Here is a 24,311-nt window from a genome sequence, read left to right as displayed (position 1 = left end):
GCATCATGGTTTCCTCGGTGTATGACACTGATAGGACAGATTTAGGATGCATGGCTGCATTCCCTGGACTATGGATGAAATATGGCTGCTGGGATACGTTTTAACCTTTGACTTCAGGGTTATATCTTATAGCACGTCAGCCCCGAGAAGTCACACAGTGCCTCAAACAGATGACATTTTTATTCTGAAAGTAAAGTAGAAAAGAAATGTCATGAGAAATTGTGGTCATTTACTCCTATTCTGTATCCTATTACTCTTTGCTTTTATAGTGTGTGGTGGTTTACGATCTTCTTGGTGACCTTCTAATTGTGATTTTAGCCACCTCTCTCCACTAATGGCATAAATGTAGCCAGAGATCACACATGGGTGGTATGCGCCCTGGTGTAAGCTACACAGAGAGGAACGGACATTGGGTGAGGAGGGCAGGGGCATAATCGGATAAAGTGCAGAGGAAATGGAGCAGACGAGGGAATATTATTCCTGGGAAATCATATAGCAAGGTGTGGCACCATAATAAGGGGGATAATACCATCTTCATGTGTCCTCAGATCCAGTCCGCAGAGAAAGATCGGGAAATATCAGAACTGAATTGCCATGTTGATGTGCTGCTGAGTGAGAAGAATAAATTGGAGAATGACATCAAGGTAAGAACTAGGTAGCCAACAATTATTATGTGAGGAGAGGCGTAAAGAAAAACATGTTAAAGAGGACCAGGTGAAATGTAGCCCTTTTTTTCTGTTATATTCCCTCTGTTTCTGAGCATTCTGTGTTTATTTGTATGTTGTTTTTTTTTGTTTTTTTTAACTATTGGTTCCTGAAATATGGGCCCTTTTATGGTCTTTACGAAGGGGCTCACATTCCCCCTTGAATAGACTATAACAATTAGCCCTAAATTAAAAGGCGTATGTCTGTGGAGCAAAAAATAGAAAAATAACAGATTATGTAGGATTAAAATAAGACCATAAATTGGCTGCTTTTGACCTGGTGACTGGTCCCTCCAAGTAGAAATGTATCATGTTAGGGGGATCCTGTTTACTGATCATTGCTGCCCAATTCTTCTGTACTGACCTACAGAGTTACATGCAAACTGTCGAAATGTGTGAAATCTTTCTATACATGTCTTACCGGTTGTCGAGAATGGTGTCGCGCGGTAAATGTTATATTGTGTAGTAATATGGTTTTGTTGGCATTTCGCTTTATAGGAGCTAGAAATCAATCTGGAAAGACTGTCAGCGAGGGCAGCGAGTGATCATGCATTACCAGGCACCAGCTCTCAGGGATTGCATTACTTCAATTCATATTGTGAAGAGCATCGAGAGGTTCCTATAATCCCCATCCAGCCTCCTGTACTGCAGTTTGGAAATCCATATGAAACCCAGGCAACCCGAGGGATGAGAGGTGGTTATTGCCATAATTTATATAAACTTTTTATGTTGAAATTTTATTCTCTTCATGAAAGTACAGATGTCTGAATATACATGGGGCAGTCAGGTGTGAGACTTGGTGTTTTCAGAGTAGTGGTAAATGCCTTTTTTAAAATACTGGTCTCTAAGCAAGTTTGTATAACCAAAAATGACTGTCTATATCGGCCATAGAAGCCCATCAAATCTTTACTGTCATTTTTTAAAGAGGTTGTCCACTAACTGGACAACCCCTTTATAAATATGAAGCAGTCCACCTTGTAAAATGGAGATAGATGCTCTCGTTTCTCACCGGTACCATTCCAGCAATGCCCGGGGGCTTGCGTGACGTTATGCCTTGTGAGCCCCAAAGCCAATCAGTGGCTGCTATTGGACTTCTTCCATTTGTCCAACATTCATCTGAGGAAAGTAAGAGCGCAGCAGTCAATAGTGGCTACTGATAGGCTGCAGCGCTCACGTGGCATAACCATGTCATGTCCGCCTTGAACAAGGGCCCCGACTTCGCTGTTACGGTGGACTGTTCAGTAGGGGATTATCTAGTGTTATTATTTTACAGGGGGGAGGGGGACGACTCCCTTTAAACTACTATGGAAAAAATGCTTGATCAGATAAATTTCAGGTTTTTTTTGTTTTTTTTTACATTAGACCGATTTGATATGAATCGGCTTACTTTACCTTGTCCAGTTGGTAACTGAATCGCTCATCTGTAATTTATTAGATGGTGCAGATGGAGCTCTCAATCCTGACGAAGTGCAGGGTCCTCCAGCAAGGCCACCCTCTTGGAGCCTTATTGACAAAGTGGTCTGCAGTCAACCCGCTAGGAATCTTAGCCGGCCAGATGGTCTGGAAGATCCTGATGATAACAATCAGGTTGGTATAAAATCTGCATGCTTTTTTTATATTATTGTATGTCTTTGTGATGATTTTGGACTTCACATTGGGCTATTCCAGGAACTCTATTTACCATTACATAATGCTTGCCTTTGACATGGCCCAGGTGGGCTTTGATGTGGAGGCAAGTTGACCCCTGGATTGTAGAAGGGAAATACATAAAGTTTTGGTATTACTTGTTATACTCCTCATTAGAAGGAGCAGGAGACACTTGGTATGTCTCCAGAAGTTTCTCATCCCTGAGTCATCAGCTTTTCATATATCACCAGGCCATGGTATAAGGGCCCCGTCACACATAGCGACGCACCAGCAATCCCGACAACGATATTACCTTGTCAGGATTGCTGGTGTGTCGCTACATGATCGCTGGTGATCTACCAAACAGGCAGCTTCACCAGCGATCAGCACCAGCGGCACGTGGGTAACAAGCGACGCACATCCAGTGCGCTGGTGCAGGGAGCTGGTAACCAAGGAACCAAGGTACACATCGGGTTTCTAAGCAGTGCGCGGCACTTAGAAACCCGATGTTTACCTTAGTTACCAGCAGCTGATCGCTGGTCTCCCGCCTGTCACACGCAGCGATGCGTGCTGGCCAGAGGGAGACCAGTGATCAAAAAAATGTCCTGGCTATTCCAGGACGATCAGCGATACCGGGCAGGGGGGCCGGTCGCTGATTGCTGTCACACACAGCGATCTCGCTGGTGAGATCGCTGTTGCGTCTCAAAAATTGTGACTCGGCAGCGATCTCGCTAGCGAGATCGCTGTGTGTGACGGGGGCTTAAGGGCTGAAGGACATGCGGTTTGGCTGTCACTTGGCGATATGCTTAGTTTTCCAGGTCCTTCACTTATTAGGCTCAAGTATAATTTCAGAGGTTCTCCCAACAGGGAAATCTGTAGTTTATCCTACAGTATGGGCACACAGGGAATACATTGCTAACAGGTTCCCATTGTTTTTAATACTGATGTCTGGGATAGTGTAGACTACTCTTACTTCATACTGCAGAAAAGAATCGGCTGTACAACCAGCTGGCGGACATGGTATCACTCTTCCGGCTTTGTTTTTTGATTGGAGTCCGCTAGATCCTTTTGGCATGTATGCCAGCGTGATGTGCGCCCAGCGTTAGTGTTTCTATTCCCTCATTAGGAACGTGGTTGATGTCTGTGACTTTTGGTTAATATCCTCATTTGGATTAGTCTCCTGCATTTTTGACATTTTTTTTTAACAATTCCTGTGACTCATTGAGGCCTATGACAATTATATTAGTAGAATAAGCTCTCGTGTGGCAGAGAGACAATTGATAATGGCGGTGCCCTCGCTCCGCGGTACATGGTACGTCAAGATCTCTTTGATTCCCTAAATGAAATTGAAATGTCAGTGTGTTTCAGATTTGCTCTTCTACATTTAGACTGAAGGCCTCTTTGATCTTGGCAAAATACATCAGATGAGGAATACGTACATACCGAATACTTTGCTCTTTGCGGTACCATGACGTGTTCCTCACTTAGTCTAGTTTGCTGCGTTTAATTGCTATTAACCTTTGCAGAAACTGATAAGTGCTCAGACAGATATGATAATAGCCTTGGCATTCAGCACCATAGTGGAGAAAAAAAAATAGCTGCTTCTTCCGGCCTTCAGGTTCTTGGTGTCTTTGATTGAAGATAATTAGGGGACCTGTCCTAATTCCCTCACTGACAGTTTAAGGCACAGAATGCTTGCCCGTAATGTCACCCACCTTCACCTCCCATTCTGCATATTGTCTCAAACCCTTCCCTCTGGAGACACTGTGCTTGACAAGAGATTTTTTTTTTTCTTCTTCTAGTCAACGGGAGAACTTTAACACCGTTGTCTTTCTGACCTATGTGTTGCCTTCTCGCATGTTAAATAGAAATGTGTGTGCATATAATGATATATACAAAATATATGTTCATTATTAAATGACATGAACTCTTGAAGGGTTACTCCTGTGTATACGATAGGTGATAATTTGCTGATTGATCGCTTGGCATCCCAGCGGTCGGACACCTATCTCAGGAACCCTGTCTAAATTTAGTGATGGCAGGAATAAGCAAAATTAGCTTTTTCTGGAATCTTCTGTGGGACAGCAAAAATTTTAAAAAATCCAAACACTGTACTCTTGCAGAATGCATAAAGTAGATATGTGCATGTCCTGCTGCTGTTCCATTCTCTGCTGAGCTCTGTTCTCCGGATCTCCCTTCTCGCTGGGCTGCAAACACATATGGATTTGTGATCACTTTTAAAGGGAATCTGTCACCAGGTTTTTGCCAACTCATTAAAGAGCAGCATAATGTAGAGACAGAGACCTTGATTGCAGTGCTGTCACTTACTGGTCTGCTTGCTGTAGTTTTGATAAAATCACTATTTTATCAGCAGATTATCATTAGAGGACTAGTAAACCTGCTGCTATGTAGTCCACCGTAATCATGAGCTCTGTAGAACACCACCCCACCATTGATTAGCAGGTTTCTGCCTATGCACAGTGTACACAGAAAGTTGGAAATCAGAGGTGTGGCTGAGGTTATACAGAACTAGGCATTCAGAGAGGTGCAGATCTGCAGCAGATAAGTGATTACATCAAAATTACTGCAAATGGCTTAGTGACACATCGCTGGAATCCGTGTCCCTGACGCTACATTATGCTGCACTCAAGTGCAGCAGAACAAAAACTTTGTTATAGACTCACTTTAATGATTTGAATAATGCTATAAAGAGGACCGGACACCAGGTCAAGTGTTCAGTTTTTGCTGTTACTCCTGCTGCTTTTTTTTTTCGAACAACAAAGATCTGAGTCACAGCCATACGGTGACAGGCTGATAACATTGCACATTATCAGTGTATCGCAAACCACCAGAATACCACAATTACGAGCACGTGTAAAGAGGGTCTCTGTTCCCCTCAGTATTTGAGGATCTGCCTCATCCAGGATTGAATTATGTGAATGTTGTATGGTCGCCATTTTCAGTGGGTGTCCTTTCTTCTAACCCTCAGTTGAGGTGAGACTTGTGGAGCTGAGGTGTTTTAAGCAATATGAAGGCTTTAAAGGGGTCCTCTGCAAGTTGCGCAGTGCTTGCAAATCCTTAGTATAGGTTGTTAATTAGTGATGAGCGAACATGCTCGGATAACGTGTTATCAGAGTGCAATCCCTGCATGTATTGCGACTGTCTAGCCCAAAACACGCAACCCCATGGCGCAAACACACCAAAGATACTCTGATAACGCATTATCCAAGCACGGTCGCTCGCCACTATTGGTAATGTTTCATTACTAGAAGGCTTGGCCTCAGGGTGCCCGGCACAACACACACACGTAGCACAACACAAAATGGCAACCAACAAAAAAAATAGGGAATTTCTCTATCGCTTCATTGGGGGACACAGGAACCATGGTGTATGCTGCTGTCACTAGGAGGCTGACACTATGCAAATAAGAAAGTTCGCTCCTCCTCCGCAGTATACACCCCACCGACTGGCGCTCAATTGCTCAGTTCAGTCAGTAGGAGGTGGACACGGGTCTTTCATTAGACCCTTATCTATCTCAGTGTGCGTCGTTTCTTTACAGGTTCCGGAGGGATACAGAGTGAATAGTCACATCTGTACTCCCACAAAGATACTAAGAGTACGGCGTGTACTGCCACCCCGTATCCTCATATGTCTACCAGCCAGGAACACGTATGCGTGTTCGACTTCTGTCTCTCACCCACTCGCCTACCAGAGCTTGTCGGTGGATGGAGACACGGTCTGCAGCTGGAAATGGGGTAAGTCAGGACTGCAGGAGGTAAGTATCAGCAGGCTGAACCCCTCTCTCCTTCCCATGATAGTAATTCCCCTGGGCGGTGGCGAACGGGCAAGCTTCCTTAAGCGGCATTACCTGTATTTAGCGTTCTCAGAGCCAGCGCCGCGAGACTGCGGTTCTCTTTAGACCTCCGCGCCGCCCCGCGCTCTCCGGCGGCCTCCATTTCTAATCCAGGCCCCGGCTTCAGTTCGGGCCTAGTACTGAGGCGAGGCGACGCCCCCATTTTCAGGCGGGCTTTTCTGAGAAACAGTCCCGCCCATCTGGCGCCGCCCACCGCTTCTCTGAGAGCTAGAGGCGTTGCAGGGGCCCGCCCACTCCTCCCAGTATAGGAGGGAGTGGAGTTTTCTTATGCTTTGACAGAGCAGTTAACTCCGCCCCCCTCTCTGGTAAGCTGATTACCGCCCACAGCATTCAGGAGCACGTTTTTACCTCACAGTTTTTCCTCAGCCTGTGAGCTGCTCGTCTCCGCTTCAGCGTGCTGTGTACACAGGTTCCGTGAGTAGCTCTGCGCTGCAGACTGACACCCTCCTCAGCTCTCCGTCCCCTAACCGTCTGGCACTGTTAGTGGGTTAGCTCATAATGTCTAATTCTAAACCTATTCGCTCTGCTTCCTGTGGTAGTAAGTCATTTTGCATGTTCTTCTTGCAAACGAAAGTTTCCATCAGGTCAGTCCTCTCCCCTCTGTCAGGACTGCAGCAAGCCCACTGAACCCACCGCCCAGGAGCCCCCGGTTGTCCCGAGTGAGGTTGAGGCCCCTATCCCAGGGTGGGCTTCCTCTCTGTCTCAATCTGTGGCGGATCTCACCAAGGTGTCCCAGACCTTGGTGTCCGTACTGGATAAGTTGCCACTACAGACTTCTGCAGGACCCAGCAGGTCACAGGATGCTCCGGTCAAGCCTGTTAATATTAGCTACAAAAGAGCCAGACGGGAGCACCGGTCCAGTTCCTCTTCCCGTTCCGCATCGCCCCATAGTCTGTCCAAACAGCCTCCCTTATCAAGATCTTCCTCCACTGAGCCAGGCGAGACTTTCTCGGATGGACCCTCCGAGGATGATTTGGAACTGGACTCGGACCAAATCGCTGATATGAGGGATATAGTTCAGAGCCTCATTGCAGCGATTAACCAGTCCTTCAATATCAAAGATTCTCCTGCGGAACCCGCGGACCAGGAGGTTTCTTTCAGACGGTCGAAACCACCTTCCAAGGTCTTCGCTCATCATTCGGAGATCCAGAAAATTCTTTCCAGAGAGAGAGAGAGAGAAAATCTGACCAGGTGTTTTCAAAGAGGAAAACGCCTTGGGGTGTTATATCCTTTCTCACCGAAACTCATTGCAGACTGGTCAGCTTCACCGACTGTGGACCCTCTGGTTTCAAGACTATCTAACAGCACGGTCCTTCCGATCTCTGGGGGAGCATCTCTAGCAGACACTAATGACAGAGTCATAGAATCTTTTGCTAAGTCAGCCTTCGAAGCGGCGTCTTCTGTCCTAAGCCCGGCCTTCACTTCTACTTGGGCTTCTAAGGCCATAGCAAAATGGGCTAAAGACCTCTGCCAAGGCATTTTGGCTGGAGACCAGCCAGAGCAGCTGGCGGATCTCGCCGACCAAATTTCACATGCAGGCGAATATTTGGTCTCGGCCTCCCTGGATGCCGCATCCTGCGCAGCTCAGGCATCAAGCAACTTGGTGGCTATTAGGTGCACAGTTTGGCTTAATGCTTGGCAACTGGACTTATCGTCAAAAAAGTCCCTCACCAGTTTACCGTTTCAGGGATCGCGTCTTTTCGGCGATAGGCTGGACCAGATCATTAAGGATGCCACTGGGGGCGCAAGCTCCCTTCTCCAGTCAAAATCTCGTCGACCTCCTTCGAAACATCAGTTTCGACCCTTTCGGCCTTTTCGTCGCATCACGACAGCAGATACGTCTTCCCACCAGCAGAGGCCTCAACCGCGCCAAGATAGGAAAAGAGTCCCCTTTAGGCCCACTCCTTCCTGGCGATCTCATTCTTCCCAGGGTAGATCTACCAGACCTAGACCTGGAAGATCTTCCTCCGCATGACTGTAATCAGAACACCGGAGCATACTCCCAGGTGGGCGGCCGTCGTCTTGCCTTCAGGGACGTATGGCTTGCTTCGGTGGAAGACGCTTGGGTCAGGGAAGTTGTATCTTCAGGATACAAAATAGAATTTGTTTCTCGTCCTCTGGATTGATTCTTCAAATCCCGACGCCCGAAAGACCCCGCGTTTCCGGGTTTCTTTACAGCCATCGACTCTCTTCTCAAGTCGGGAGTGATTGTTCCAGTACCAGAAAAAGAGAGATTCACAGGTTTCTATTCGAACCTGTTTGTAGTGCTGAAAAAAGGAGGCACGGTTCGGCCCATCCTGGACTTAAAACTACTGAACAAAAGGGTCCGTCTGCGACATTTCAGGATGGAGTCCCTTCGTTCAGTAATCGCTTCCATGGAGGCACAAGAATTCCTGAGCTCCATAGACATTCAAGACGCCTATCTACATGTCCCAATCTTCCTGGGTCATCAAAAATTCCTGCGTTTTGCGATACATCAGGATCACTTTCAGTTTGTCACCCTGACGTTCGGGCTCGCCACCGCCCCCAGGGTTTTTACAAAAAAATTCTGTTCGTATCCAGGGCCCGCGCTCCCCTCGCGGTGGGCGCCGATGCTCTGACCATTCCTTGGTCACAGTTCGCGCTCCCCTATCTGTTCCCTCCTCTTCCTATTCTTCCCAAGCTGTTGAAGAAGATCAATACAGAAGTGGTACCAATCATCCTCATCGCGCTGGATTGGCCCAGAAGGTCTTGTTTCGCGGACATCGTCAACCTTCTCGCGGACGCTTCTTGGACACTTCCAGACAGACCAGATCTGCTGTCTCAGGGTCTGATTTACCACCCCAATTCTCGGTCGCTCAATTTGACGGCGTGGCCTTTCCAATCCGGTTTCCGCTCTTTACACTCTACTGAAACTGCCCTTACTAAAGTCTCTAATGATCTACTAACAGCTAAATCAAATGGTCATTACTCCATGCTAATTCTCTTGGACCTCTCTGCAGCATTCGACACTGTGGATCATCAGCTCCTCCTCACTATGCTCCATTCCATTGGCCTCAAGGACACCGTTCTCTCCTGGTTCTCCTCCTATCTCTCTGACCGCTCCTTTACTGTATCTTTTGCCAGCTCCTCCTCCTCTCACCTTCCCCTTACTGTTGGGGTTCCTCAAGGATCAGTCCTAGGCCCCCTCCTCTTCTCTTTGTATACTGCCCCTATTGGTCAAACAATCAGTAGATTTGGTTTCCAGTACCATCTCTATGCTGACGACACCCAATTATACGCTTCTTCTCCTGACATGATGCCACCCTTTCTAGAAAACACCGGCGATTGTCTAAACGCTGTGTCTAACATGATGTCCTCACTATATCTGAAACTGAACCTGTCAAAGACTGAACTCCTTGTGTTTCCTCCCGCTACTAATGTACCTATACCCGACATTGCCATTTCTGTGTGTGGTTCCACTATTACTCCCCAGCAACATGCCCGCTGTCTTGGGGTCATACTTGACTCCGAGCTTCCCTTTGTCCCCCACATACGATCACTGGCTCGCTCTTGTTATCTGCACCTCAAAAACATTTCTAGAATTCGACCTTTTCTTACTTCTGACTCCGTAAAAACTCTTACTGTTTCTCTTATTCATTCTCGTCTCGACTATTGTAACTCCCTTCTAATCAGTCTCCCTCTTACCAAACTCTCCCCCCTCCAATCTGTCTTGAATGCTGCTGCCAGGATCATATTCCTCGCCAATCGTTACACCGATGCCTCTACCTTGTGCCAGTCATTACACTGGCTACCCATCCACTCCAGAATCCAGTACAAACTTATTACCCTCACCCACAAAGCTCTTCATGGCTCAGCACCACCCTACATCTCCTCCCTTGTTTCAGTATACCATCCTACCCGCGCTCTCCGTTCTCCTGATGACCTGAGGTTAGCATCCTCAATAATCAGAACCTCCCACTCCCGTCTCCCAAGACTATACACGTGCTGCGCCAATTCTTTGGAATGCACTTCCCAGGTCAATAAGAGTAGTTCCCAATCCCCACAATTTTAAGCGTGCCCTGAAAACGCATTTATACAGACTGGCCTATCACCTCAACACATTAGCCTAATCTATCCCTGTGTGACACAGCCAAAAGTTTTACCATAACTAGGTTCCCCGCATCATGTTCCCACATGCTTTATGCATCCATTAGCCCTCTGTGTCTGTACTGTTACACACTTAACATTATGGCTGGTCCATAAAATCAGGGCAACTGTTACCACCCACCTTTCGTGTCTCCCCTTTTTTCCTCATAGATTGTAAGCTTGGGAGCAGGGCCCTCATTCCTCTTGGTATTTGTTATAATCTATGTGATTATTGTTATGCTGTAATGTCTATTGTCTGTACAAGTCCCCTCTGAAATGTAAAGTGCTGCGGAATATGTCGGCGCTATAGAAATAAAATTTATTATTATTATTATTGAGACCGCGGTATTGAAAAAGTCAGGGTTTTCAGGTCGGGTAATTCACACAATGATCCGGGCTAGGAAGCCTTCGTCTTCCAAAATATACTATAGAACGTGGAAGGCATATTTTCGTTGGTGTGAGTCCAATCGCGTTCCGCCAATGTCTTTCTCGCTCCCTTCTATTCTAGCATTCCTCCAGGTAGGCCTGGACGGGGGTCTGGCCCTTAGTTCTCTAAAGGGGCAAGTTTCGGCGCTTTCACTTCTTTTCCAGAAGACGCTATCCTCTCGGCCGCAGGTAAAAACCTTTTTACAAGGGGCGGCCCATGCAGTTCCCCGCGTATCGGGCTCCAGTGGATCCCTGGGATCTCAATTTAGTACTAGAGGCTTTACAAGGTTCCCCCTTTGAGCCTCTCAAGGAGGTTTCTCGATCTCTTCTCTCTTGGAAAGTGGCCTTTCTAGTGGCCATTACTTCCATCCGACGTGTCTCGGAGTTGGCAGCTCTTTCTTGTCAACCTCCTTTTTTAGTGATTCACCAAGATAAAGTTGTTCTACGGCCTCCGCCGTCCTTTCTTCCCAATGTGGTATCTGCTTTCCACTTGAATGAAGACATCGTTCTTTCTGCCCGGGTCCAGTTCATCCCCCGGGAACGCTCCTTGAACAGACTGGACCTGGTAAGGGCGACGAAGGTCTACTTGGCTAGAACTGATGCGTTTCGGAAGACAGACTCTCTTTTCGTCATCCCAGATGGGGCTCGAAAAGGCCTGTCGGCCTCCAAGGCGACTATTGCGCGCTAGATCAGATCGGCTATCTTAGAGGTTTACCGGATAAAGAACAGAGTGCTCCCTTCTGGGATTAAGGCTCACTCCACTCGGGCAGTGGGCGCATCCTGGGCGGTGCACCATAGGGCTTCTGCGATGCAGCTTTGTAAAGCTGCAACCTGGTCCTCTGTTCACACTTTTGTAAAATTTTACAAGGTCCACACCTACGCTTCGGCGGATGCCAGCCTAGGAAGAAGGATCTTGCAGGCGGCGGTGGTGAGTCCGCTGACCTGATGGAAGTTTGTTTCCCACCCCAGAGACTGCTTTGGGACGTCCCATGGTTCCTGTGTCCCCCAATGAAGCGATAGAGAAAACAGGATTTTTTGTTGCTACCGTAAAATCTGTTTCTCGGAGCCTTCATTGGGGGGACACCGCACCATCCCATGTTTTCAACTTTTGTACTTTGTTCTATGTAATATAGTTCTAGTTGAATTGTTGGTTTACTTTATATTCTATTGCTTCTCCTACTGCTTTCTCACTAACTGAGTAATTGAGCTCCAGTCGGTGGGGTGTATACTGCGGAGGAGGAGCTAACTCTTATTTGCATAGTGTCAGCCTCCTAGTGGCAGCAGCATACACCATGGTTCCTGTGTCCCCCAATGAAGGCTCCGAGAAACAGATTTTACGGTAAGCAACTAAAAATCCTGTTATTTTGCCCTTTTGTGTCTTGTGGTATGCACAGGGAGGGTGGCTAGTGCCGGCTCAGAATGACTCTTAGCAGACCTCATTCACGAAGACCAGACAACAATAAAACAAGCTTTGTTGCCCAGAGCAACCAATCAGGGCTCTGCTTTCACTTCACCAGAGCAGTGTAAATGATTAAGACCTCGTCCTCTCCTTGCCAGATGTGCAGTGTCTTTGTGGTGTGTAAACGGGTCCACCATGTTGTAGTGTGATAGTGCAGGCTACTAGTTTGGTGTGTGAGAGGGTCCACCATGTTGTAGTGTGGTGTGTGAGCAGGTCCACCATGTTGTAGTGTGATAGTGCAGGCCACTAGTCTGTCTGGTGTGTGAGCGGGTGCACCATGTTGTAGTGTGGTGGGTGAGCGGGTCCACCATGTTGTAGTGTGATGTGTGAGCAGGTCCACCATGTTGTAGTGTGGTGTGTGAGCAGGTCCATCATGTTGTAGTGTGGTGTGTGTGTGGTTCCACCATGTTGTAGTGTGATAGTGCAGGTCAGTACTGTAGTGTGGTGTGTGTGATCGGGTCCACCATGTTGAAGTGTGGTGTGTGAGTGGGTCCATCATTTTGTAATGTGATAGTGCAGGCCACTAGTGTGGTGTGTGAGCGGGTGCACCATGTTGTAGTGTGGTGGGTGAGCGGGTCCACCATGTTGTAGTGTGATGTGTGAGCAGGTCCACCATGTTGTAGTGTGGTGTGTGAGCAGGTCCATCATGTTGTAGTGTGGTGTGTGTGTGGTTCCACCATGTTGTAGTGTGATAGTGCGTGTGGTTCCACCATGTTGTAGTGTGATAGTGCAGGTCAGTACTGTAGTGTGGTGTGTGTGATCGGATCCACCATGTTGTAGTGTGGTGTGTGAGTGGGTCCATCATTTTGTAATGTGATAGTGCAGGCCACTAGTGTGGTGTGTGAGCGGGTGCACCATGTTGTAGTGTGGTGTGTGAGCGGTCCACCATGTTGTGTGGTGTGAGCAGGTCCACCATGTTGTAGTGTGGTGTGTGAGCAGGTCCACCATGTTGTAGTGTGGTGTGTGAGCAGGTCCACCATGTTGTAGTGTGGTGTGTGAGCAGGTCCACCATGTTGTAGTGTGGTGTGTGAGCAGGTCCACCATGTTGTAGTGTGGTGTGTGAGCAGGTCCACCATGTTGTAGTGTGGTGTGTGAGCAGGTCCACCATGTTGTAGTGTGGTGTGTGAGCAGGTCCACCATGTTGTAGTGTGGTGTGTGAGCAGGTCCACCATGTTGTAGTGTGGTGTGTGAGCAGGTCCACCATGTTGTAGTGTGGTGTGTGAGCAGGTCCACCATGTTGTAGTGTGGTGTGTGAGCAGGTCCACCATGTTGTAGTGTGGTGTGTGAGCAGGTCCACCATGTTGTAGTGTGGTGTGTGAGCAGGTCCACCATGTTGTAGTGTGGTGTGTGAGCAGGTCCACCATGTTGTAGTGTGGTGTGTGAGCAGGTCCACCATGTTGTAGTGTGGTGTGTGAGCAGGTCCACCATGTTGTAGTGTGGTGTGTGAGCAGGTCCACCATGTTGTAGTGTGGTGTGTGAGCAGGTCCACCATGTTGTAGTGTGGTGTGTGAGCAGGTCCACCATGTTGTAGTGTGGTGTGTGAGCAGGTCCACCATGTTGTAGTGTGGTGTGTGAGCAGGTCCACCATGTTGTAGTGTGGTGTGTGAGCAGGTCCACCATGTTGTAGTGTGGTGTGTGAGCAGGTCCACCATGTTGTAGTGTGGTGTGTGAGCAGGTCCACCATGTTGTAGTGTGGTGTGTGAGCAGGTCCACCATGTTGTAGTGTGGTGTGTGAGCAGGTCCACCATGTTGTAGTGTGGTGTGTGAGCAGGTCCACCATGTTGTAGTGTGGTGTGTGAGCAGGTCCACCATGTTGTAGTGTGGTGTGTGAGCAGGTCCACCATGTTGTAGTGTGGTGTGTGAGCAGGTCCACCATGTTGTAGTGTGGTGTGTGAGCAGGTCCACCATGTTGTAGTGTGGTGTGTGAGCAGGTCCACCATGTTGTAGTGTGGTGTGTGAGCAGGTCCACCATGTTGTAGTGTGGTGTGTGAGCAGGTCCACCATGTTGTAGTGTGGTGTGTGAGCAGGTCCACCATGTTGTAGTGTGGTGTGTGAGCAGGTCCACCATGTTGTAGTGTGGTGTGTGAGCAGGTCCACCATGTTGTAGTGTGGTGTGTGAGCAGGTCCACCATGTTGTAGTGTGGTGTGTGAGCAGGTCCACCATGTTGTAGTGTGGTGTGTGAGCAGGTCCACCATGTTGTAGTGTGGTGTGTGAGCAGGTCCACCATGTTGTAGTGTGGTGTGTGAGCAGGTCCACCATGTTGTAGTGTGGTGTGTGAGCAGGTCCACCATGTTGTAGTGTGGTGTGTGAGCAGGTCCACCATGTTGTAGTGTGGTGTGTGAGCAGGTCCACCATGTTGTAGTGTGGTGTGTGAGCAGGTCCACCATGTTGTAGTGTGGTGTGTGAGCAGGTCCACCATGTTGTAGTGTGGTGTGTGAGCAGGTCCACCATGTTGTAGTGTGGTGTGTGAGCAGGTCCACCATGTTGTAGTGTGGTGTGTGAGCAGGTCCACCATGTTGTAGTGTGGTGTGTGAGCAGGTCCACCATGTTGTAGTGTGGTGTGTGAGCAGGTCCACCATGTTGTAGTGTGGTGTGTGAGCAGGTCCACCATGTTGTAGTGTGGTGTGTGAGCAGGTCCACCATGTTGTAGTGTGGTGTGTGAGCAGGTCCACCATGTTGTAGTGTGGTGTGTGAGCAGGTCCACCATGTTGTAGTGTGGTGTGTGAGCAGGTCCACCATGTTGTAGTGTGGTGTGTGAGCAGGTCCACCATGTTGTAGTGTGGTGTGTGAGCAGGTCCACCATGTTGTAGTGTGGTGTGTGAGCAGGTCCACCATGTTGTAGTGTGGTGTGTGAGCAGGTCCACCATGTTGTAGTGTGGTGTGTGAGCAGGTCCACCATGTTGTAGTGTGGTGTGTGAGCAGGTCCACCATGTTGTAGTGTGGTGTGTGAGCAGGTCCACCATGTTGTAGTGTGGTGTGTGAGCAGGTCCACCATGTTGTAGTGTGGTGTGTGAGCAGGTCCACCATGTTGTAGTGTGGTGTGTGAGCAGGTCCACCATGTTGTAGTGTGGTGTGTGAGCAGGTCCACCATGTTGTAGTGTGGTGTGTGAGCAGGTCCACCATGTTGTAGTGTGGTGTGTGAGCAGGTCCACCATGTTGTAGTGTGGTGTGTGAGCAGGTCCACCATGTTGTAGTGTGGTGTGTGAGCAGGTCCACCATGTTGTAGTGTGGTGTGTGAGCAGGTCCACCATGTTGTAGTGTGGTGTGTGAGCAGGTCCACCATGTTGTAGTGTGGTGTGTGAGCAGGTCCACCATGTTGTAGTGTGGTGTGTGAGCAGGTCCACCATGTTGTAGTGTGGTGTGTGAGCAGGTCCACCATGTTGTAGTGTGGTGTGTGAGCAGGTCCACCATGTTGTAGTGTGGTGTGTGAGCAGGTCCACCATGTTGTAGTGTGGTGTGTGAGCAGGTCCACCATGTTGTAGTGTGGTGTGTGAGCAGGTCCACCATGTTGTAGTGTGGTGTGTGAGCAGGTCCACCATGTTGTAGTGTGGTGTGTGAGCAGGTCCACCATGTTGTAGTGTGGTGTGTGAGCAGGTCCACCATGTTGTAGTGTGGTGTGTGAGCAGGTCCACCATGTTGTAGTGTGGTGTGTGAGCAGGTCCACCATGTTGTAGTGTGGTGTGTGAGCAGGTCCACCATGTTGTAGTGTGGTGTGTGAGCAGGTCCACCATGTTGTAGTGTGGTGTGTGAGCAGGTCCACCATGTTGTAGTGTGGTGTGTGAGCAGGTCCACCATGTTGTAGTGTGGTGTGTGAGCAGGTCCACCATGTTGTAGTGTGGTGTGTGAGCAGGTCCACCATGTTGTAGTGTGGTGTGTGAGCAGGTCCACCATGTTGTAGTGTGGTGTGTGAGCAGGTCCACCATGTTGTAGTGTGGTGTGTGAGCAGGTCCACCATGTTGTAGTGTGGTGTGTGAGCAGGTCCACCATGTTGTAGTGTGGTGTGTGAGCAGGTCCACCATGTTGTAGTGTGGTGTGTGAGCGGGTCCACCATGTTGTAGTGTGGTGTGTGAGCGGGTCCACCATGTTGTAGTGTGGTGTGTGAGCGGGTCCACCATGTTGTAGTGTGGTGTGTGAGCGGGTCCACCATGTTGTAGTGTGGTGTGTGAGCGGGTCCACCATGTTGTAGTGTGGTGTGTGAGCGGGTCCACCATGTTGTAGTGTGGTGTGTGAGCGGGTCCACCATGTTGTAGTGTGGTGTGTGAGCGGGTCCACCATGTTGTAGTGTGGTGTGTGAGCGGGTCCACCATGTTGTAGTGTGGTGTGTGAGCGGGTCCACCATGTTGTAGTGTGGTGTGTGAGCGGGTCCACCATGTTGTAGTGTGGTGTGTGAGCGGGTCCACCATGTTGTAGTGTGGTGTGTGAGCGGGTCCACCATGTTGTAGTGTGGTGTGTGAGCGGGTCCACCATGTTGTAGTGTGGTGTGTGAGCGGGTCCACCATGTTGTAGTGTGGTGTGTGAGCGGGTCCACCATGTTGTAGTGTGGTGTGTGAGCGGGTCCACCATGTTGTAGTGTGGTGTGTGAGCGGGTCCACCATGTTGTAGTGTGGTGTGTGAGCGGGTCCACCATGTTGTAGTGTGGTGTGTGAGCGGGTCCACCATGTTGTAGTGTGGTGTGTGAGCGGGTCCACCATGTTGTAGTGTGGTGTGTGAGCGGGTCCACCATGTTGTAGTGTGGTGTGTGAGCGGGTCCACCATGTTGTAGTGTGGTGTGTGAGCGGGTCCACCATGTTGTAGTGTGGTGTGTGAGCGGGTCCACCATGTTGTAGTGTGGTGTGTGAGCGGGTCCACCATGTTGTAGTGTGGTGTGTGAGCGGGTCCACCATGTTGTAGTGTGGTGTGTGAGCGGGTCCACCATGTTGTAGTGTGGTGTGTGAGCGGGTCCACCATGTTGTAGTGTGGTGTGTGAGCGGGTCCACCATGTTGTAGTGTGGTGTGTGAGCGGGTCCACCATGTTGTAGTGTGGTGTGTGCGCGGGTCCACCATGTTGTAGTGTGGTGTGTGTGATCGGGTCCACCTTGTTGTCTGCATTATGAATACCTAATCAGAGCACCACAAAGACCCCCTCACATGCCCACCCCGAGGCACGAGAATATCATTAACTCAAAACTGAAAATAAAGATTAAAGAACAACCACAAGACGGATTTCATCAACCCAGGTATCATTTTATTCAGTATAACGGCGCTGACCTGACACTGTGTGTAGGTTACTGTGCACAATCCTGCTGACAGGTTCCCTTTAACCCTCCTACTGTTTATTATAATTATATTGTTTGCAAAAATGACTCCCAAAATATCCTTTTAACTCTGCTATAATGCAGCCTAATAAATAACATGTAGATTGTATGTGGGGAGCAGGCACAGAGTGCACAGAGGTGAACTCCTGCGATGTGGGACAAGCAAAACGATCTATTATTCTATTGTTATTTACCTTTTAGATTCCTTTTATTAGTGTTTTCTGTGATGCTATTGGCATCCTATGAAGGAGACCTTCCAGGCATGTGGCACAGTTTCCTGTGATGGGCACGATACTCATGAATGCACCGCGGATATATTTGTGTTGTTAGTGCACGTGAAACAAAAGCGCGGCTGACAGAGCTGATGATGTGATGTAGCCTCAGCCTGACAGGGCAATTTAAGTGATGTGTCTGAGTGCAGGGAGACACCGGTGACATGCTTGGCTGCCTAGATCTCCATGTACACATCACTCAGCTCTATGACTCCCTTGTCAGCTCCTATCGTGGAGGTGTTGGAAGTGATCGCCTCTTATTTATACACAAATTACAAGGAGATGTGATAGACGATTATTTAGCAGTTTGATTCTTTTAATACAAATCCCAGAGGTTTGCTACCGAGGTACAAGGTCACCTGACACAGACTGATTTGCTCTGCCTTCTGCATGCTTCACATTTCTGGCCAGTGTAGCCCTGTCCCTAGCCGATGACAGGCAACTATTACAATCATTTGCTTTGGTATTTTTTATTTGCTGGTTTTATGGAGCCACAAGATTCCACCCATGGTTGAAAGATGTTGGAATTACAGCCGAAGCTCCTGAGATTATCGCTGACTTTCCCATGCTTTCTAAGGACAGTTTTGCAGCAGAGATGTCAACGTTTTGTTTTTTTTCCATTTTACTATGAAATGAAACTGGACCATGTCCAATGTTTGTACTGGTTGTATAACTGGCAAGCACTGAGACACCAGTTTAATAGTAGATGTCAAATGTGTGTGTGTGTATGGATATATACAGTGGGGAAAATAAGTATTTGATACATTCCTAAGTTTGCAAGTTTTCCCACCTACAAAGAATGGAGAGATCTATAATTTTTATCATAGGTACACTTCAAGTGTGAGAGACAGAATGTAAAAAAAAAATCCCTAAAATCACATTGTACGATTTTTACATAATTAAATTGCATTTTATTGCGTGAAATGAAGTATTTGATCACCTACAAACCAGCAAGAGACATGTTAGTTTTTCATTAAGAAGCCCTCCTACTCTGCACTCATTACCTATATTAATTGCACCTGTTTGAACTTGTCACGTGCATAGAAGACACCTGTCCACACACTCGCACTTCAACCTCTCCACTATGGCCAAGACCAAAGAGCTGTCTAAAAACACCACAGACAAAATTGTAGACTTGAACAAGGCTGGGATGGGCTGCAGGACAATAGGCAAGCAACTTGCTGAGAAGGCAACAACTTTGTAGATTGTGAGCCCTCACGAGCAAGGTCCTCTCTCCTCCTGTATCAGTCGTGACTTGTATTGTTTAAGATTACTGTACTTGTTTTTATTATGTATACCCCTCCTCACATGTAAAGCGCCAAGGAATAAATGACGCTATAATAAATGTTGACACAATTATTAGAAAATGGAAGAAACACAAGATGACTGTCACTCTTCCTCAGTCTGGGGCTCCCTGCAAATTCTTGTCTTGTGGGGTAGGGGTGATTCTGAGAAAGGTGAGGGTTCAGCTCAGAACTCCACGGGAGGACCTGGTCAATGACCTGAAGAGAGCTGTGACCACAGTCTCAAATATTACCGTTAGTAACGCACTAAGCCATCATGCGTTAAAATCCTGCAAGGTTCCCCTGCTCACGCCAGCACATGTCCAGGCCATTTGGAGTTTCCCAATGACCATCTGGATGATCCAGATGAGGCATGAGAGAAGGTCATATGGTCAGATGAGACCAAAATATGCAGTTTAGTACAGATACTGCAAAATCAAATTGCTGTGGACTTCTTTTACTGCGGCAAACGCGCTTGCATGTCTGTTTTCAAGTGGACATACCCTCAAAGGTAATAACTGTCTGAATAAAAAGACACAGCTATGAGATATGTTGGTGGTACCACACTGGCATCATTGTTCTGGGTCTCTTTTGCCACCTGTGGGTCCATTTACACAGACTGGCCAGCAGCACTAAGCAACCACCAAGACTTTAATAACCTGTTTACACTGGCAGACCGTATTGCTCGGTGCTCATAGGCTACCATCTTTCTCGGCAGTGTGTCCTTTTACACAAGACGATGTACCACCAATGATCGAGCATTGGGAACTTTCATCACAGCCTGTTTCCACTGAAACACTATTGTTAAACGAGCCTTCTTAACATCGCAAGTTCACGATTATCTTTCAGTGTAATTGCACCGGTTCCCAAAGGCTTTCGGAATTCTGCCCCTTCATGCAACAGAAAAATTAAATTCTGATACCAGGAAAAACAGCATGGTATGCTGCACTATTCTGAGAAAAATTAGGGAATCTGCAACACAAGCGCGTAAGTCTCCAATGCTGATGTGAACATAGCCTTGTTTTGCCTATAAAAACTACTAACAAACCTGTTATACTCCATGCAAGTTAATAGGATCTTCTGGGATTAGATGCTGAACAAATCTGTCATGGATAATATATAATAAGTTGCACACTCAGTATAAAATATATAGTACAACCTAAGCAAGCGAGGGGAAAAAGGCACAGTAAGGGTACTGTCACACTTAGCGATGTACCAGCGATCCCGACCAGCGATATGACGCGGTCAGGATCGCTGGTACATCGCTAAGTGGTCGCTAGTGAGCTGCCACACAGGCAGATCTCACTAGCGACATCGCTGGGGACGGGGGTCGCTACTTACCTGTCACTCCAGGCGATCCTGCGTCCTCCCGCCCGGCTCCACGCGTCGCTCGTCGTCACAGCAGGAAGCCCAGCAGGAAGCTGACGACGAGAAACAGTCCTGGACGTTCTCGCGCGATCAGCGATAACCAGCGGGGGAGCGGGTCGTAGGTAAGTATCAGACACAGAGATATCGCTAGCAATATCGCTATAACGTCACAAGTTATAGCGATATTGCTAGCGATATCTCTTAGTGTGACAGGCCCTTAAGAAGAGGACGCTAGACTTAGTGCCGAGGTTGTGTGTGGCAAAGTAAGAAGGCTTCAAAAGTAGAAGCGTTAATAGTTTGTTTTTAACAACAAAATGCACAGTGAATGAACAGAAGAGAAATCTAAATCAAAGTAACATTTTGTGTGACCTCCCTTTGTCTTAAAAACAGAACAATTAGACCAAATCAAAACCAATTAAACAAAGAGAAAGTACATGAATAGAAACAGGGACAGATGAAGGTAAGGTGGATATAACACAATTCCCAATCTAAGGCCGGACTGCTTGCTTAAAGGGGTGACTACTTGACTGGTTGAGGGCTAAGTATCTGTTTCACCTTATACTACATTGCATATATTTTTCTGCTCTCTGACCTTATATTTGCAGTGTTTGTAGTCTCATATATACCAAGCTGGGAATTTAGTTTTTTATTGTGCTACCTTAAATAGTCATTACCCTAGCGGATTAATAACACTCTTCTATGTATATTCATCATTATTTACATGTTCATTGGTGGTCTTGGTATGGAACATTTAATATTATTATATGCATTGCAGTGCTAGCAGCATGAGTACATTGTACAGGCCTTAGATTTGTGGATTCTGTTATATCCATCTTAACTTTATCTACTCATGGCCTATGGGTATTTTTGAGTATTATACTCCTTATTATGGATCTCTTTTTTGGTATGAATTATCCCAAGTGGATTTTTAATTGTTTTTATTGTGTTTTTCTGGTCTTGAAATAAAAACGTTGCATTTGTATTCATTTGTATTCAAACATTTTGATGATTCATGTTTTTATACATGTACTTTCTCTTTGCTTGATGCTTATCCTGACATGCAATAGGTGATCCCAGTGTACGTATTTGTGTTGATGGTGCCCACTCATACATTTGTTATAAATCAAAACCAGTTGCACCAAGCAAGTCATAATGATCATTTATTTTCATACGTAGGGTGAACGACTAACTGAAACAGAAACAGCTACAGTTGTGGCCAAAAGTATTGACACCCCTGCAATTCTGTCAGATAATACTCAGTTTCTTCCTGAAAATGATTGCAAACACAAATTCTTTGGTATTATTATCTTCATTTAATTTGTCTTAAATGAAAAAACACAAAAAGAATTGTCCTATAGCCAAATTGGATATAATTCCACACCAAACATAAAAAAGAGGGTGGACAAAAGTATTGGCACTGTTTGAAAAATCATGTGATGCTTCTCTAATTTGTGTAATTAACAGCACCTGTAACTTACCTGTGGCACCTAACAGGTGTTGGCAATAACTAAATCACACTTGCAGCCAGTTGACATGGATTAAAGTTGACTCAACCTCTGTCCTGTGTCCTTGTGTGTACCACATTGAGCATGGAGAAAAGAAAGAAGACCAAAGAACTGTCTGAGGACTTGAGAAACCAAATTGTGAGGAAGCATGAGCAATCTCAAGGCTACAAGTCCATCTCCAAAGACCTGAATGTTCCTGTGTCTACCGTGCGCAGTGTCATCAAGAAGTTTAAAGCCCATGGCACTGTGGCTAACCTCCCTAGATGTGGGCGGAAAAGAAAAATTGATAAGAGATTTCAACGCAAGATTGTGCGGATGTTGGATAAAGAACCTCGACTAACATCCAAACAAGTTGAAGCTGCCCTGCAGTCCGAGGGTACAACAGTGTCAACCCGTACTATCCGTCGGCGTCTGAATGAAAAGGGACTGTATGGTAGGAGACCCAGGAAGACCCCACTTCTTACCCCGAGACATAAAAAAGCCAGGCTGGAGTTTGCCAAAACTTACCTGAAAAAGCCTAAAACGTTTTGGAAGAATGTTCTCTGGTCAGATGAGACAAAAGTAGAGAGATTTTTGGGCAAAGGCATCAACATAGAGTTTACAGGAGAAAAAAGAGGCATTCAAAGAAATGAACACGGTACCTACAGTCAAACATGGCGGAGGTTCCCTGATGTTTTGGGGTTGCTTTGCTGCCTCTGGCACTGGACTGCTTGACCGTGTGCATGGCATTATGAAGTCTGAAGACTACCAACAAGTTTTGCAGCATAATGTAGGCCCAGTGTGAGAAAGCTGGGTCTCCCTCAGAGGTCATGGGTCTTCCAGCAGGACAATGACCCAAAACACACTTCAAAAAGCACTAGATAATGGTTTGAGAGAAAGCACTGGAGACTTCTAAGGTGGCCAGCAATGAGTCCAGACCTGAATCCCATAGAACACCTGTGGAGAGATCTAAAAATGGCAGTTTGGAGAAGGCACCCTTCAAATATCAGGGACCTGGAGCAGTTTGCCAAAGAAGAATGGTCTAAAATTCCAGCAGAGCATTGTAAGAAACTCATTGATGGTTACCGGAAGAGGTTGGTCGCAGTTATTTTGGCTAAAGGTTGTGCAACCAAGTATTAGGCTGAGGGTGCCAATACTTTTGTCTGGCCCATTTTTGGAGTTTTGTGTGAAGTGATCAATGTTTTGCTTTTTGCTTCATTCTATTTTGTGTTTTTTCATTTAAGACAAATTAAATGAAGATAATACTAAAGAATTTGTGATTGCAGTCATTTTCAGGAAGAAACTGAGTATTATCTGACAGAATTGCAGGGCTGTCAAAACTTTTGGCCACAACTGTATGATAAGTGATAATACTTATTCCATAATCTTATTCGATTTTGTGCCCCAACATGGTACAAATACATATTGTCTCTATTGAATAGTACACTGGGCTTTACTGTGTAATTTCATTTAGACATTTTGCACTTTGTTCTAGTATGCTATTATATCTGAAGGGGTGTCAATACTTTTGGCCACAACTTTATTTAGGGGGCATCAAAACTGGGTGAGGAACAGCCAAACTCCACAAAAAGGTGATGTAAAGGACAGATTCATGCCACAGGTCAAAACAATACAAGAGTAAGGACAGCAGCAGGGCATATGATTACTATACTTCATTAACAAGGTATCTCTCAGGCAAAGATTTCAAAGTGAGGTTTAAGATGGCGGTTCTACAGAAGAGCACAAGAAATATGGAACACAATATTTTCCTTCAAAAACAGAAGATGTTTGGCAGTGCCATCAGCTGAAAATTGGAAGCAAACAATGAATGGGACTCAGCTACATCCGTCTACTGTTCTGAGCAGTCCGGCCATGTGACTTCACTATGCACAGAAACATAGGAGCTGAGGAGTAGAGAATGGCACCAGGTGCCATGGACTAATAGCCTAAATTTCAAATATTTGGGTGTAACTGAAGATAGTATGTTCGAAGGGATGGAGAGCTGAAAAATAATGAGTGTCTGCAGGAAACTGGGGAGGGATATGCAAATAGAGTTGGGGATTAGGTCAGGACTAATGGTGTCCTCAATGCTGAGAAATAAAGGCAGATACTTATCCATAATGCAATACCATCATGGAGACGTATGTTTGGCTCCTAATTTATTCTGTAGCAGGACAGTAACCACATACAATGTAAAAAGCAACTAGGAGTCCTGGAAGTGATGCTAAGGCCTCGACAGAGTCTTGATCTCAACACTGAGCCTGTGTGGGATTATATGAGAAAATGGATGGATTTGCGCAAGGCTACATCCACAGAAGATGTGATAAAATTCACTTTTTTCCTCCAAAATCTTTTGGGGAAATGAAGGTGCATCTTATAATCCGAATTGTAGCTGTGATAGATCTTACCGGTT

The 24,311-nt window shown here is 46.8% G+C and overlaps 1 protein-coding gene across 4 annotated transcripts in view; it reads left to right on the top strand.

Moving 5' to 3' along the window:
• TAX1BP1 (Tax1 binding protein 1) overlaps positions 1 to 24,311 on the top strand; it is a 188,044-nt gene that overhangs the window by 143,123 nt on the left and 20,610 nt on the right. For all 4 annotated transcript variants that reach the window (XM_073581360.1, XM_073581358.1, XM_073581361.1 and 1 more), the window contains 3 exons: positions 549 to 644; positions 1,203 to 1,398; positions 2,140 to 2,291. In XM_073581360.1, the coding sequence (XP_073437461.1) occupies positions 549 to 644; positions 1,203 to 1,398; positions 2,140 to 2,291 (444 nt within the window). The remainder of the gene's footprint in view (positions 1 to 548; positions 645 to 1,202; positions 1,399 to 2,139; positions 2,292 to 24,311) is intronic.

This window comes from Dendrobates tinctorius, unplaced genomic scaffold (assembly GCF_039654945.1).
Source record: "Dendrobates tinctorius isolate UK_male_01 unplaced genomic scaffold, ASM3965494v1 ptg000070l, whole genome shotgun sequence".
NCBI lineage: Eukaryota > Metazoa > Chordata > Amphibia > Anura > Dendrobatidae > Dendrobates > Dendrobates tinctorius.
The sequence above is the reverse complement of the archived record's forward strand: the minus strand, read 5'-3'. Positions and strand labels throughout refer to the sequence as shown.